General features: G+C 40.4%; 1 protein-coding gene across 7 annotated transcripts in view; it reads right to left on the bottom strand.

Moving 5' to 3' along the window:
• ST6GALNAC3 (ST6 N-acetylgalactosaminide alpha-2,6-sialyltransferase 3) overlaps positions 1 to 14,648 on the bottom strand; it is a 457,852-nt gene that overhangs the window by 113,377 nt on the left and 329,827 nt on the right. For 2 of the 7 annotated variants that reach the window (XM_081144623.1, XM_081144625.1), the window contains exons 4-5: positions 8,776 to 8,877; positions 5,716 to 5,865 (exon numbers count right to left, since the gene is read on the bottom strand). The exons of 3 other annotated variants lie outside the window; for them this stretch is intronic. In XM_081144623.1, coding sequence (XP_081000749.1) covers positions 5,716 to 5,865; positions 8,776 to 8,877 — 252 coding nt within the window. Of the gene's footprint in view, positions 1 to 5,715; positions 5,866 to 8,775; positions 8,883 to 14,648 lie in introns of those variants that run through there. 2 more of the 7 variants (XM_081144624.1, XM_081144629.1) reach the window with 2 other exon arrangements.

The raw sequence follows: 14,648 nt of genomic DNA, 5'->3' as shown, positions 1-14,648 counted from the left end.
TTAATGTATCAAAACAGAAATGCAGTCAGAGTCTCAACCTAGCCACTTAGCAGGCAAGTGACCTTGGGCAAATCACTTAACCTTCAATAAATCTCTTTCTTTACAGAGAGGAAACTATCTCCTATCTCCCTCTGTTTTTTTCTGCTTTTGTGAGAATTGAATGAGGCAAAGTTTATCAATGGCTCTTAACCTTACACAGCCAACATGAATGGCAAAGTAGCTCAGATCTGCAAATGGAGGTAAAATGTGAAGCACTTTTAGATGATGAATTTCTCTAAAATAAAACTTTGAATTAGAAAAACAAACAAACATATGTGGAATATAATGAACAAAATAAACTGATGAACAAAACAGATCCAAAGACATGGAAGCATGAAACAGACTGAAGGATCTCAGAAGGAAGGTGGGGGTGGGGTGGGGGGAGAGATTAATCAAAGAATTTATACACATAAATGCATAACCCATGGACACAGACAATAGCATGGGGAAGACCTGGGGGGGGCAGATGCCGGGTGGAGGGGAAAAAGGGAGACATCTGTAATACCTTCAACACTAAAGATTTAAAAAAATTAAAAAGAAAAAAAACCTGCAAATTTGTGGGATCAACTAAATAGGCTTCAAGCAAGGCTAAGAGGGGTTTTGCGAAAACCTCTTTCTCTTATGGATCAAGGATCTCCCTAAACAGTCCCTGATACTGTAGCCTATCAGGTCATCTTAATGACCCTCACATTCAGAAAGTTCGTCCAAGTGTCTTGTCAGTAGTAGAGAATGGTGGCTAGGAAAAAACTAAATCACTCACTCACTCTTCCTTTATCTCCTAGAGCCTCTAACCAACAGAGGATAGAAAGAACGAGCTAATTGGTAAACACAAAAAGCATCAACTTTATTGATGATAAAAAGTTCTGGGGAGTGTGGAAGGATTCCCTACCATCTTCTGTCCGGACCACATGCTGTGCTTGGCCCACAGGTACAAGCAGGCATGCAGAGACCAAAAGGGCAGAGCCCTGGCTGGGCTGCTAGAAGCAGCTCCCGTGTGGCCTGTTTCTGGGTGAAATCACGGGGGCAAAGCCCTCCAAGCAGGACAAACTGGTGCATAGGTGACAGAGAAAGGTCAGCCTTAAGGGGGCCTAGGTAGGTTTGAGTTATGGTCTTGCCCTTGACCAACATGGTCAAAGACACTCAGGCTCTCTACATTGTCCTCTCTCAGATGTGGTCCTCCCTCAGGGCGAGGGAGGGCACTGAGAGAGCGGCAGAAAGTATCATTCTCCTTAGTATTGCCCATGTGGATGTGCTCAGTGGAACTCCCTTGACTTCTATTGGAAACATAAAGAGGAGAGAAAGAGAAATCTGTTTTTACTTCCTAAGATTATGGCTTTGTTGCAAATGGCTTTGAATCTACCAACACTAGCTGGGCACCTTTAGGCGATTACCTAATCTATCTGAGCCCTAGCTACCTCCTCTCTAAAATGGAACATGAACACCTACCTGCTGGGGCAGGTGAGAGAATTAGAGACAATACATGGAAGGCACTTAGAGTAGCTAGGGGTGAACTTGAACTCAATAAATGTTTGTTTTCCTTCTAAATCTCCCTAAAGCTTTTCTAAGGACCAGGGTTAGTTTTGCTGCCTCGCCTCAGTGAAAGTGAAGAGTCACAGATCAACCTTCCATCCATGGTTAGGCATCATGATTTTAAAGCTAAATAAAACCATTTATTTTATTCTTTTTCACCTGGGCCCAATTTTCCAGCCCTGGATTTTACTGTGCTTCTCTTCAAAACCCCTATAACCCTTTTCCTTTCTCTCTTTAAAAAAAAAAAAAAGATGTTTTTATTGATTTTAGAGAGAGAAGAAGGGAGAGGGAGAGAGAGAGAGAAACATCAATGTGAGAGCGGAGCATCAATTCGCTGCCTCCTACATGTCACTGACCGGCGATCGAGCCCGCAACCCGGGCATGTGCCCAGATTGGGAATCAAACCAAAGACTTTTGATATATGGGTCGACACTCAACCACTGAGCCACACGAGCTAGGGCCCTCTTCTTTTCTCTTAATTTGTGGAACAACAGACTGGGCAGTGGGCTCCACTCCCCAAGTCAAAGAAGATCCAACAGGTGTAAGTGCAACAGACTCGCTCCCCTTCCCCGCAAGCCCCAAGGTGGCCTACAGTTAAGCCTTCCTCCCCACCAGGAACTGAAGAGGCCCTTTCTTTAAGTTCATGTGGTTTGGTTAGTACTTTGAATTCTCCTCATTTCCAGCCATTCCAGATATTATAACTCCCCACTCTTCAGAGAATCCTAAATTAGGATTCTTAATACTCATGCCCAGGTCTCCTGAAGAAAGTAGATACATCTGGCACTTTTGGCAAGGTTCCAACTTGTAATCATTAAAAACAAATCCCCGTAAGTTAATTAAATACCAAACTTTTCCGTTTCTTCACCCACCTGAAGACAGATGGCAGAATGGCCCCAGCACCGGGGAAAGCTCCCATCCGAAGCCGCAGAGCAGTCAGCCTTAGAGGGCAGCGACTTCAGGATGCAGGCATATGGAGGGGTCATTTGTTTCTCATTTACCCGACAGATAAGAATATGGAAATAGTCTCAGTCCATTTGTTTGATGAGCCTCCTAAGCCAGTAATAAACAAATCAATACAATTAGTTTTGGCTCATCATCATTAAGGAACCTTCACTGCTGGGACACAATTTAATTACACCTCTCGCTCCACAGGAAAGAAACCTCTGGAGATGGTGGCTCTCTTGAGGCTTTCGCCAAGCAGCAGTGGGTGGGAGGCTCAGGGGCAGCCTGTGTGCTCCCTTGGGAATGGTGTCTGTGTGTATGGCATAGCAGGGGTCTGTCCAGGATGGATCCGCTACCAGTTCTGGGAATTTATTTGAACAACTATGCATTCTGTCGGGACCTCAGAAATACAACAATACTAACAAATTGAAACAATGAATGAAGATTAAAATGAGGATGTCTAATCCAGAACTGAAATCAAGCCAGAAGCCAGAATGCCTGGTTCTGGTCCCCCGTGTCTCTTGTTGATGGTGACAGAGTTCCAGAGCTGCCTTCTGCCTCAGCCTTTTCAGCTCAGTCTCTGGCACATTATGACTAACAAGCAGCTAGTACTCAATAAGGGAGACCTGTGACCTTGACATTGTTCATATAAACCATGGTTGGTGCTCAGTGGATGTACAGTCAGGCGGATTGTTTCATATGGACAGAACAAACATTTCACATCTAATCATTTCCTTCCCTTACTTCCAAGTAGAACTCATGTTTAAACCAAATCTAAAAAGATTGTCCAACTAAAGTCACTGCAGTTTTTGGGAAGTGATCTTAGAAAAATCATTGGGGCCAACATCTTAAGTTTCAAATTAGGAAACAAAGGCCCAGAATAGCTAATTAATTTGTCTAGGTTACCCAGCTTGATGAGGACAATGGTTACTTGACTCTAAAACCCAACTGAAGGGTTTCCAATGGTATACCAGCCTAACAAGTCCATATTTTCAAAGTTCTCTGTGAAGGAAGACTCCAAAATAACATAATCTTTTGAAAGTTTAATTTGCTATTTCAACTTGCAGTCTTTCCCACTGGTTTCTACTGAAGATCAACAGTGGAGAAAAATGCTGTGTCCAAGGGCACGAGCTCCTAATTTACAGGAGCCAGTAATCAATTAAATATATATTTTTGGAGTTTACTTTATATCTCCTTCCTTCTCAAAGTAAGTGACATATATAATGGTTTTAAAATCTAAATTTAAACATATGGAAGGGATGTATAACTGGATATTACAACTTGAAGGTGATTACTTAGGAAAGCCTCCTGATTTTTTCAGACTGTGATATGAAAAATAACTTTTTTATTAACTAGCAAAATTTAGAGATTGATTATTATAGTACTTAGCATTACTTTCTCTTCTTTTTCACTCCATTGTTTGATATTACAAAGGTAGCCATAGCATGCCTTCCAACCACAATAAAATATCTTCCCTAAAGCATCCATGATCATGTGAACCAATTTATACACACACACACACACACACACACACACACACACACATATATATTTTTCTTCTGGAGAACGCTATAATATATGTGTATGTGTGTTATTTTATTGATATATATATTTGAATTATATCAATTGATAATAATATATATCATATATATATATATCATTCAAATATATAACTTAAATGTTTGTAAATTAACAAATGGATTAGAAAACTTAATTCAAAAGGCTTAAATAACTTGATAAGACCAACATTTCCTCCAAGAAAGAAAAACAACTTTACCTAAAAACAGAATTCCCTTAAGTGGAATGTCAGAAATTATATTGCTAAATATTTAAGGTGCTGTGGATTCTAAAAAGCACAGGATGTGGTCAATACATCATTTAGCACTCAAAATGGATAAAAAAATGTATTAGGAAAATGACACCAAGAATGTGTTCAGAAATCCTGCTACCAAGATTAAGTCAAGGTTATGGTAAGACAACAAGACATTTTGACAGATATTCTATTTGAAAAACTTCATAGAATTGTAGAGATTTAGAGAGATATGGCCATAGCAGAGCCCTATTAAGGGCCTTGGCAGAGATGATAATGGAGCCCTGATAAGAAAGGAGGACAAATCTGGAAGTGGAGGACAGCTACATGACCCTGCTCACATCCTCTGAGGAAATGAAGGTTTAATGCTAACTCAAGTTCAGAGTTTTGATTATTCCACAGAACTGGAAATCATAGTTACTGGCTGTGTTTGTGACTTCGAGGCATTCTAGGGCTGTTTTACCCATGAGTGAGCAGAGGAATTATAGAGCTTATTAAAATTTTCATCCAGGAGCGGAGAAAAAGAATCTTCCAGAAACAATTTAAAGGGATTGTAGAAAACAAAAGTTGCATTTTCATTGTGTAATGGTCAACAATAATATAGTCCAATACCCAGAACAGCCCTGCCACATAGTAGAATAGTAAGTATTCAACAAATATTTATTGAATAAATGAATGAATAACACGCTAGCTTCATACACACTCACACACACACTTACACACCCACAACTCTGGAAACTATAAAGATTTCTATAATAATACTTCTAAATAAGTACATTATTATTATTATTATTATTATTATTAATGGTAGTGGTATCCAATTACCTGCAAGGTTTGCAGTGCAACACATTCATCCATTCATTCACTAATTTAGATAACAAATGTTGACTAAACAACTACTTTCAGGTACCATGGTGGGCACTAGAGATATAATGATGATGCAGCTCCTGTCTTTACAGATATTACTGTTCAAAGGAGGAGGACAGATCAGCAAATAAACAAGTGCTTCCAGAAAATCTGAACCCGTGACTGAGGAGGAAAAGAAAAAGAAAAAAAATGAAGATCACAAAAAGTCTAATGGTGATTTCTCTGGACCTGCTGAGTTCTGGACAGTCAACAGCCAGCATTAAGGACAGCATGGCTGGGGAAATAACAGTATCAGCTAAGTATGAGAAAGGTCAGTGGCTGCCAAACAGGAATTTTGCTCTCTTCACAAATTTGTGCAGCACTGGTCCTAGAAGTGAAAGCCAGGTTGTGTTACAGAATCATGGGCAACTGACAGATGCTAGAATGGACTAGAGGAGATGATTGGGGCAGGGGGTTGTTGAAGGGCCAGAATGTAACTTATCTTACATTGTTTTGCATTCATTCATAGTCATTCATTCCACACATACTTATTAGGTGTTGGCTCTAAGCCAGCCCGTATAGGCTCTGGGGTGTGGGTTCTGGGGAGCTGTCCATTGGAGTCCCACGCTGGCCTTCCTGTTTCTGTCACCTCTTCCTGTTTCTGTGGTATCCTTCTCTTAGAGAAGATCGCAGCAGAGCTGAGCAATTAAGAACAGAGGCTTGGCATGAACCCTAGCTGGATTTTGTGACTCTGGTCAAGTTATTCACCTTCTCTGAATCCCAGCTTCCTCAAGGGCACAAATTTCATAGCAAAAGTACCTTCTTGGAGGGTTGTTGGGTGGATTAAATAAAACAATGCATGTGAAAAAACTGGCACAGTTTCTTGAACTAAGAAGCCCTAGACAAAGGTTAGTTATTTATCATTATCGGTCTCTTCTTTTCTGCTCTGCTCCCTGGGAAACTGGGCACTTTATTCTACTCACCACAAATGCTGTGGTGTTTAAAATAGTCTTACTTTGTGAAGGCATTTAACATTGGTATGTGGAACATCTCCTTTTTTTCTCTCCTCTTAATCAGTGTTATTTCTTAACAACTCAGAAGCAACGCCAACATTATGACTCCCAAAGGAATGAAACCTCAGGGGCTCATAACCTTTCAGAAAATGAAAGATCTTTTGGGCTAAAATTCCAAATGCTGGCTCTTACAGCAAAGGTGAGTTTTTTTTCCTTGTGTGTGAAGAAAGTTTGATAAAATTCTCTTTGACAAATTTCTGAGTCATTGGAGCATGAAAAAAGGTGTTTCTCATCCCTTGAAAGAAATTTGGGGGACCTTTTTCAGTGCATGAATATCTCAATAAGCAGCTTGATTTTAAAATGTCAACTTGCCACAGAACTTGGTTCTTGGGTAGGACGAACACCTTTGATTTGTTTGAAGAAATTTGATTTGGAAATAGCCAAGTGATTAGTTGACGAGAGTAAGGCTTTGAAGTCACAGAGTATGGATTGCTATTATGGGCCCTTGCAGATTCCTAGGCATTTGCATGTAAAATATTTCTAGAACTTTTGCATATGCTTAGATATTAAAATAAGCATGCTTAATGCATTTATAAGATCCCATCTATCACATACACAATGCATTTTAAAATGCTACCCAAAGAAGAAATATTATCTTGTTGTTTAACCTTAATCAAATAGGAGAATGAACATATAGTACTGATGAACTGTGATTGTTGAAGTCCTAAATGCACAGGTGTATTTAATTTTGTACATTGTACATTTGGGATATTGTTAAATAATAGCTCTTATGAGATCTCTATTTAAAAAAGACTGAAGAATGTAGAGCCAAATCAGAGTCAAGAATCATTCAAGCATAAAAATAGTCTAAAAAGGACCTTGAAAGGTTAAAACATCCAATCTCTACCTGAAGTTACAGACTTTCAGGATGTTAGGTCTTGGGGAAACCCAAGGAGATCACCTACTCTAAACCATTCATTTTAAAAAATCAGGAAATTAGAGTCCAAATTAAAGTTTGTTAAAACCTTAATTGTGCTTTTTCCCTTCAGATTTTCAAAAGAGAAAATTCTACAACTTCCTCTAGCAACATATTCTTGTGCTTAATCATCAGGAAATTGCAACTACCTTAATTTCCTCCAATTAGGCTGATTTTCTTGATGTGTGTGGATTTTAAACTAACAGTCTACCATATAGTTCTCTTAGTGACTAATGCAAGAACATGACACTATGAAAAAATGTTAGAAATTGGAAATAATTAATCCAAAGATGAGAAAACTCAGAAGGGGACCTAATTAGAGCTTTTAAATAATTCACAGTTACCATATGATGATGCAAGATCAGGAGGTTAAGAGTGAAGGTTTGGAGTAGATGGTCTAAATCTAGCTCTGTCCCTTACGAACTGTGCAACTGGCCAAATGCCTTACCTTTCCTAAGTCTCTATTTCTTTATCTATAAGAGCAATGGATACTAATAGAACAATGCTAAACAAAATTACCCAGAAGACTGTATAATCCATTTAAACATTCAACATTGATATTATTGTGGTTATTATTCTTATATATCATATTTTCAGGGCAATAAAAAAGGATAGTGACTACCTGTTTTCATCACCTCTACTATCTCTATTAAATATTATTTAAGCCATATACATCCATAATAATTTACTGTTATAAAGAGAGTTTGAAGAACTAGCATTTGGGACAGGGGTGAAGGGACTCCTAAAGCTGAATACTCAAGGATCTTGTTCTTTCTTCCTCTGAGATCATTAAGTATGATAGCAGCTAGAGGTACTATGCAAGAGAATGGACATTTTGGTATCTTTCAAATCCATGATTTCCTGACTTCTGTTTATCCAACATTATTTTTGAATTCCATCTGATTTTCTTAGTTTCATGAAGCATTTATTCATGTTTACACTTACAGGGACCTTAAGGGCAGGTATAGAAAGCCATATGTATGTGGTTTATCTCCAATCTCAAGATGCAGTTGTAAGAAATAGTTATTATCTTAATCCCTTTTTCAGAAATGCAGAAGAAAAGTCCTGTTTGCTATCCCTAGAGATTCCAATTTATTTGGGTAAAATGAATTCTAAATGATTATTGATAGTGGTAACTCTTCGTAAATCTATTTCTGATCAGCGGTCGAATGCTAATTTTCACCATAATGAAAAGCGAATCTGCCAAGTTCTCACTCTCATTACTTAATACACATTGATGTCACAACATGACTGGTAAAGAAAAAATATCTTTCTCTATTATTTTCATTTGTTAGTTTCACACGTTTAATTACAGACGTGGGAGTTGTCAATTTTGTTGTTTTTATTAACCAACAGCTACAAATAACTTTACTACTTTCAGGCCAGTATGTTATGTAGAAAGTGTGAATTTTTTTTACAAGAGGATTGACCAGAAAAGGGATAAATTTGGACAGTGAGGAGTTCACACACATATACTCAGAAGAGTCTTCAAGGGTCAAGAGGAAATCAATGATGGGTAACCAAGATCTGGTTTGACTGTATGAGGCTTTGGAAGGTTTGGGGAAAAGGGAAGAATGTTGACTTTGTCTCTACATTCCAATAACCCCTCAGATACTCACTTCCTGGAGTAAACTTTTCTAGTGATGTGAAGACAAATGTAGAGTGGACAGGATTTCAGTTCCACTGCATGTCCGCAGATGATCACTGTAAGCATGTTGATACTGTGCTGGGGAAGGTATTACAAATTAATAAACTAGTGGAAAGGCTACAGCCACAAATCTGATCATAAGGAAGAAAGTCAACCAGAGAAAACAATCTAGAGCCACGTTACTGGAAAAAATTATTGTACTAGGAGTATCTAGATTTTAGAACAGGAAAAACATGTCATTTTCTCTGTGGTTAATAAAAGCTCATTCTCTGTCTGAATGGGTTAGAGACACTGGGCCTGTATGTCAAGGAACCTGACTTCGTTGAAAGATTGAAATCTCCCCTAGAAATTACCTGCAGTAGATCAATCAGAACAGAAAAGGCAAGATACATCAAACATAGGACAAGCATTGGTTCAGCCCGGGAGTCAAAAGAATGTCCTCAGAAAATAAACCAGAGGGCAATGAAGAAAACAAAAATGGATGTGTTTGCAAAAATCTCAGGATGGGTGTTCTCCATTCAGTAAAGGAACTCCTCTGCCCCAATCAGAATAACCTTTGGCTGCCATCACATGATAAAGATGACATCTGTGCAGTGTGTGTGACAGTTCTGGGCCTCTAGTCTAAGACTTACAGATCATAAGGTAGGTAAAGGGAAATTAGCCCAAGACCAGACCAACAGAATAGAGTCAGATGAAGTTGGGAGATGAACCGCGCAGGACGGCACACATGCTCGAGACCTAGAGAGAGGCAGGAATGAGAGATCACCATCCGTCATAAGAAACAGGGCATGTGGGCAGAAGCAGCTCACAGCTCCCTTTTCGCCACTCCTCCCTGAATACCCTTCTTCCAAAAAGGACTGTGTTACGGATTAGTCTGGTGCAAAGACATTTTCCTTGGTCACAAGCCCACAGGTTTCCCAATGCTCAACAAAAGTGATCAAGGACAGAGCTCACGGAACACACTGAATTAAAAGATAAGAATGTAGTCTGCTCTCAGCATGTCCAGGGATAAATGCTTTGGGGTACTTCATATGTTTTAAGATTATTTCTCCCTTTTCTCTCTGTGCAGTCAGCGGGAAATAGAAAGGTAGGCAGGACAACAGGGCGAAGAGGGGGAAAAAGGACACTCTGCCAGTGTCTCCAGGGAAGCGTCTTGGGCCATGAGGAATAAAAGAGAAGATCGAGACAATCCTGGCTCGTGACTTCTAGGAGAATATTTTTGTCCTGGGTCCACAGAGACAGGAGCTCGGGCAGGTGCAGGGGCTGCGAGAAACACTCAATACTGGCGAGGATTTCGCTCCCAATGGGAATCTGGAAAATGTCCCGAACACCCCTTGTCATGAAGGGATATTCAAGCTGCTTGTATTCAACACAAATAGATCTGAGGGTGGCAATCATCTGGGGCTGACCAGCTGTTCATCTTCATAAAGGGCAACACAATTTTCAGTTTAGGATTTTAATGGCAGCTTATGCCTGATGCCATAAAGCCCTGTATCTAAACTGCTCCTCTGAGGGAGAGAAAGAAATCTGTGCAAAGCACAAGGATGTTGTTTAGAACTAATGTGCTGAATGGTCCCCAGTCCTCAAAGTCACACCTAAGCTCATTGCATCTCAATGAAAATGGTCCTGTCCGATCAAGGAGAGAGATGAATGGTCTTATTTAAGCCCAGCATGTATCTGAATCTGAAACACTTACACATTATTTACTTAGGGCATTTACTGATTTTCTTTTTTCAACACTTATTGGCATAAGTATCCTGGTAATAAACAGTACAGATTTACACTAGGGCAGGGCTCTGATCATATGTGACCTGCATGGAGAAAATATTTATCTTGTTCTTCACAGAAGAAGTTGCTAAATCCTACAATAGAACATTGTTTATTTTCTTACATTCAAGATTTTGAATGATGAAATATGGAGGAACCAGCATGTCAGTTTTGATTTGCTTTATGATTTACAAAGATACTGTGAAACAACAGAATTAGTCCCCAGGGGGAGAATTTAATGATACTTTTAAATTATAAAATTACCTGTTGTTATATAATATTATATTAAACATTTGTTACATATAAATAATTAACTAAAATGCATTCAGACCCCACTTTTTTATGTTGCAAAAATTCCTGAAAAATCATCTCAATGATGGGCCAAATATGCAAAAGTTCCAATTACCCGTAATTCCAATGCCTATAGGTACCACTGACTGTGCTCTTACCAGGTCAAATACTTCACATATTGTAGTAACTCATTGACTCTGCAAACAACCCCCTGAGGTAGACAGTATTCTCCCCATTGTACAGCTGAAGTAACTGAGGCTCAGAGGGGTTAATAGTGTCTGAGGCCATGAAGCTAGTAAGTGATGGGACACGGATTTGAATCAGTTCTAGCTGACCACAGAGCACGAGCATGTAACCTTTACACTACACTGCAGAATCACTACACTATACCATCTCCCTTAGAAGACAGACAGTATATTTTATTTTTCACTTTTTTTAAAAAACACTCTGCAACTCAGTGACTGGGAAGTTGTGACACTGCGTGCTGGGCGAAACCTCACCACCTCAGCATTCTCAGCTTCCTCCCTGTGGGCACACAGGCATCAGCCATCCTGCTCAGACACACGCTTACCCTTTTTGAATGCTTACAAATCCCTGAAAGGGGAACATCTCTTGTCCTTTCATTGTGGTTTAAAAAGCTGAGGTTAGAGTTTCTTATTTTCATTTGGGTCTATTTAAAGAGGGACCTTTGAAAAGCGATAATTTTAGTTGAGTGTGTATGTTGTGTCCCTTATTTTTACTTAAGCAGAACAGCCTTCCAAGAGGTGTAACTAAAATAAGGTGAATCCCACAGGATTCCAAGTTGCCCTTTTCTCTCTGTGTGTGACCTCTCCTTGCCCTTTTTTTCTCCTCTCTGCCTTCTCTTAATGTATCCACCTTTGCTACTAAATACAGGAGAAAGGAGTGAGAAAAGACCCTTTAGACTGGAACAAAAAGGAAGGAGAGCTGGTTGCATCTTTTTATTTGAAACCTCTAAGGGCTCCACCCCGACTTGGCCCTCCCCTTCGGGCCGGTGTCCCTAGCTGCTCAGGGAACATTATGACATGGAAGCTGTGCCATCACATCAAAAAATAACAATGGACTTACCTTCCTCAAGAATCTGATTCTTTACCTAGACATATTGTTGTCTACAACATTATCTCCCAGACAGAGTTTCTTAATATTATCTCCCAGAGTTTCTTAATATTATCTCCCAGAAAAAGTGTCATAATACTTTTATTTCCCTTTCTCCTTTGCCCCCGACCCCCATTCAATCAGCAGTTCATACTGAACCTCATGTCTTTTCTCCCACGTTTTCCCCATCTCACTTTCCCTCCTTGTCAGCTCATCACCTGACACCTGGATCATGTCTGATGTCTTTTCATTTGTCTCCCTGCCTCGAAAATCTTCCCCTTCACATCCTATTGCAGAATAACAAAGCTCTCAAAACTCAGAGGCCTAAAGCAACCACCCCCTGCTCACCAGTCTTCCAGGTGAGTGGGGGTCAGTGGTGCTGGGTTGCCCCCTGCCCCACATGGCTGGAGCAACTTGATTTGGGGGCCCAGGAAGGAAGCTGGCGTTGCTGCCACGTCTGGTGGTTCTGCTGGGCTGCCTGGGCCTGTGTCTTCTCACGCTCTCCCACCCCCAGGGCCTCTGACCTCCTCGCCTCTCTCCAGCAGGCCAGAGAACTTGGGCTCTTTCACTTGCTAGCTCAGGATTACAAGAAGGCAAATGGGGAAACCGTGATGTCCCTTAAGGCCTAGGCACAAAAGTCACATTGTGTCACTTTTGTCTCATTCTGGTCAAAACAATTCACAAGTCAAGCTCAGATTCAAGAGATGGGGATAGACTTCATCTTGGTGGGAAAAATGACAAGATGACATTGCAAAAGGTCAAGTAGGTTGGGAGGGCTTTTTGTGTGACCATCAAACAAAATAAAATCCATATTCTAGCACTTATATTTCAATATTAATGGATTCCAGACTACTCAGAAATAGAATGGTCACCTCTATAAAAAGTGACTTTCCCATCTATAAGTATATTCAAGAACAGATTGGGTGGTGTAGGAATAGGATCTAATCCAACCTTTAAAGTCTCCCTTCCAATAGCACTGCATATTTGTAAGTAAGAGAAAGATAATTGAATAAATCAGGAAAAGCATGGATATAATCAATCATCTATTTGTGGTAAAGAATTATTTCAAATTATAACTTCACACTGGAAACCACAAAAATTTTGAAATGGTTCACCTTAGACTTAATGCCTGGAAATGTTCCACCTCTGGAAGCAAACACCAATGTCTCACTTTGTGAACACAATTTTTTCTCATACCAGAATTCTCACTCTTTTTGTCAGACTATACATTCTGGCAAGCGTCATCCTGCCTCCAGAAGTTAGAACTATGTAACTACTTCATTTGTCAGCCCTACTCCATTCCTCACTCCTGCCCCCTCTTCCTCCTGCCAGATGAGCTTGTTTCTATTTCACAAAGACAACCAGCTCTTAGTCTTGAATGCCTTTAACTATCTGCTCCTCTTTACTACTCTCAGCCTTAGAAAACAAGAAGACCCTCCTATTCAAGGTCCATCCATCTATCCACCTCTTCTCTAAGGTCCATTCTCCCTCATCTCTTCAGTAATATTACTCCACTCGCTCATGCCTCTCTTTTCTACATCTTGAACCTGCCAGCCTCTAAGAACCATTTCTTTTCTTCCAGTATATAAAATATTCATCATTCACCTATCTGAAATAAAAAAATCTTAATCTCTGCCCTTTATCTGATGATGACCTCAATTTCTCTACAGTTTTCATAGCCAAGCTGCAAAAGTAGTCTCAACTTGCTGTTTTGGGGTATTCATAGAAGCCACAGCTAATATTTACTGAGCACATGTAAGGAAACTGGTGCTATTCTAAGCATTTTCCCCTCTTAAATTCATTTACTCCTCGCAAAGACCTTGAGATCATTCCATTTTTATTCCCATTTTGTAGAAGAGAATACTGAGGAAGGGAGGGAGGAAAAGGAGAGGAGAGAGGGGGAGAGGGAGAGGGAGAGGGAGAGGGAGAGGGAGAGGGAGAGGGAGAGGGAGAGAGAGAGAGAGAGAGAGAGAGAGAGAGATTTAATACCTGCCCTTACTTAACAGCTGGTGAATGGCAGAGTTTGGATTTGAACTTGGGGAGCCCAGCTTCAGAGATCTTGCACTCCTCACCAGATTTTACTGACTCATGAAGGATCCTGTTTCTAAAAAAGTATAATTTTTCCCTGGCTGAGTGGCTCTGTTGGTTGGAGCATTGTCCCATACACTAAAGGTTGTGGGTTAGATCTCCCATCAGGTAGCATAGAAGAGGCAACCAATCCATGTTTCTTTCTCTCTCTCTCTCTCTCTCCCTCTCCCTCTCTCTCTTCCATTTTCTCTCTCCCTCTCCCTCTCCCTCTCCCTCTCCCTCTCCCTCTCCCTCTCCCTCTCCCTCTCCCTCTCCCTCTCCCTCTCCCTCTCCCTCTCCCTCTCCCTCTCTCCTTTCCTCTTTTTTTAAAATCAACTTTGGGTGAAGATTAAAAAAAAAAAAGCATAGCCCAGTGAGCGTGGCTCAGCGGTGGAGCATTGACCTATGATCCAGGAGATCACGGTTCGATTCCCAGTCAGGGCACATGCCCGGGTTGCGGGCTCGATCCCCAGTAGGGGGCTTGCAGGAGGCAGCTGACCAATGACTCTCATCATTGATGTTTCTATCTCTCTCTCTCCCTCTCCCTCCCTCTCTCTGAAATCAATACAGATATATTAAAAACAAATTATTGTTTCACTGCAAGTG

The sequence above is a fragment of the Miniopterus schreibersii genome, assembly GCF_964146895.1.
Source record: "Miniopterus schreibersii genome assembly, chromosome: 8".
NCBI classification, from domain to species: Eukaryota; Metazoa; Chordata; class Mammalia; order Chiroptera; family Miniopteridae; genus Miniopterus; species Miniopterus schreibersii.
Note: the sequence above shows the minus strand (reverse complement) of the source record. Positions and strands in the feature narration are given on the sequence as shown.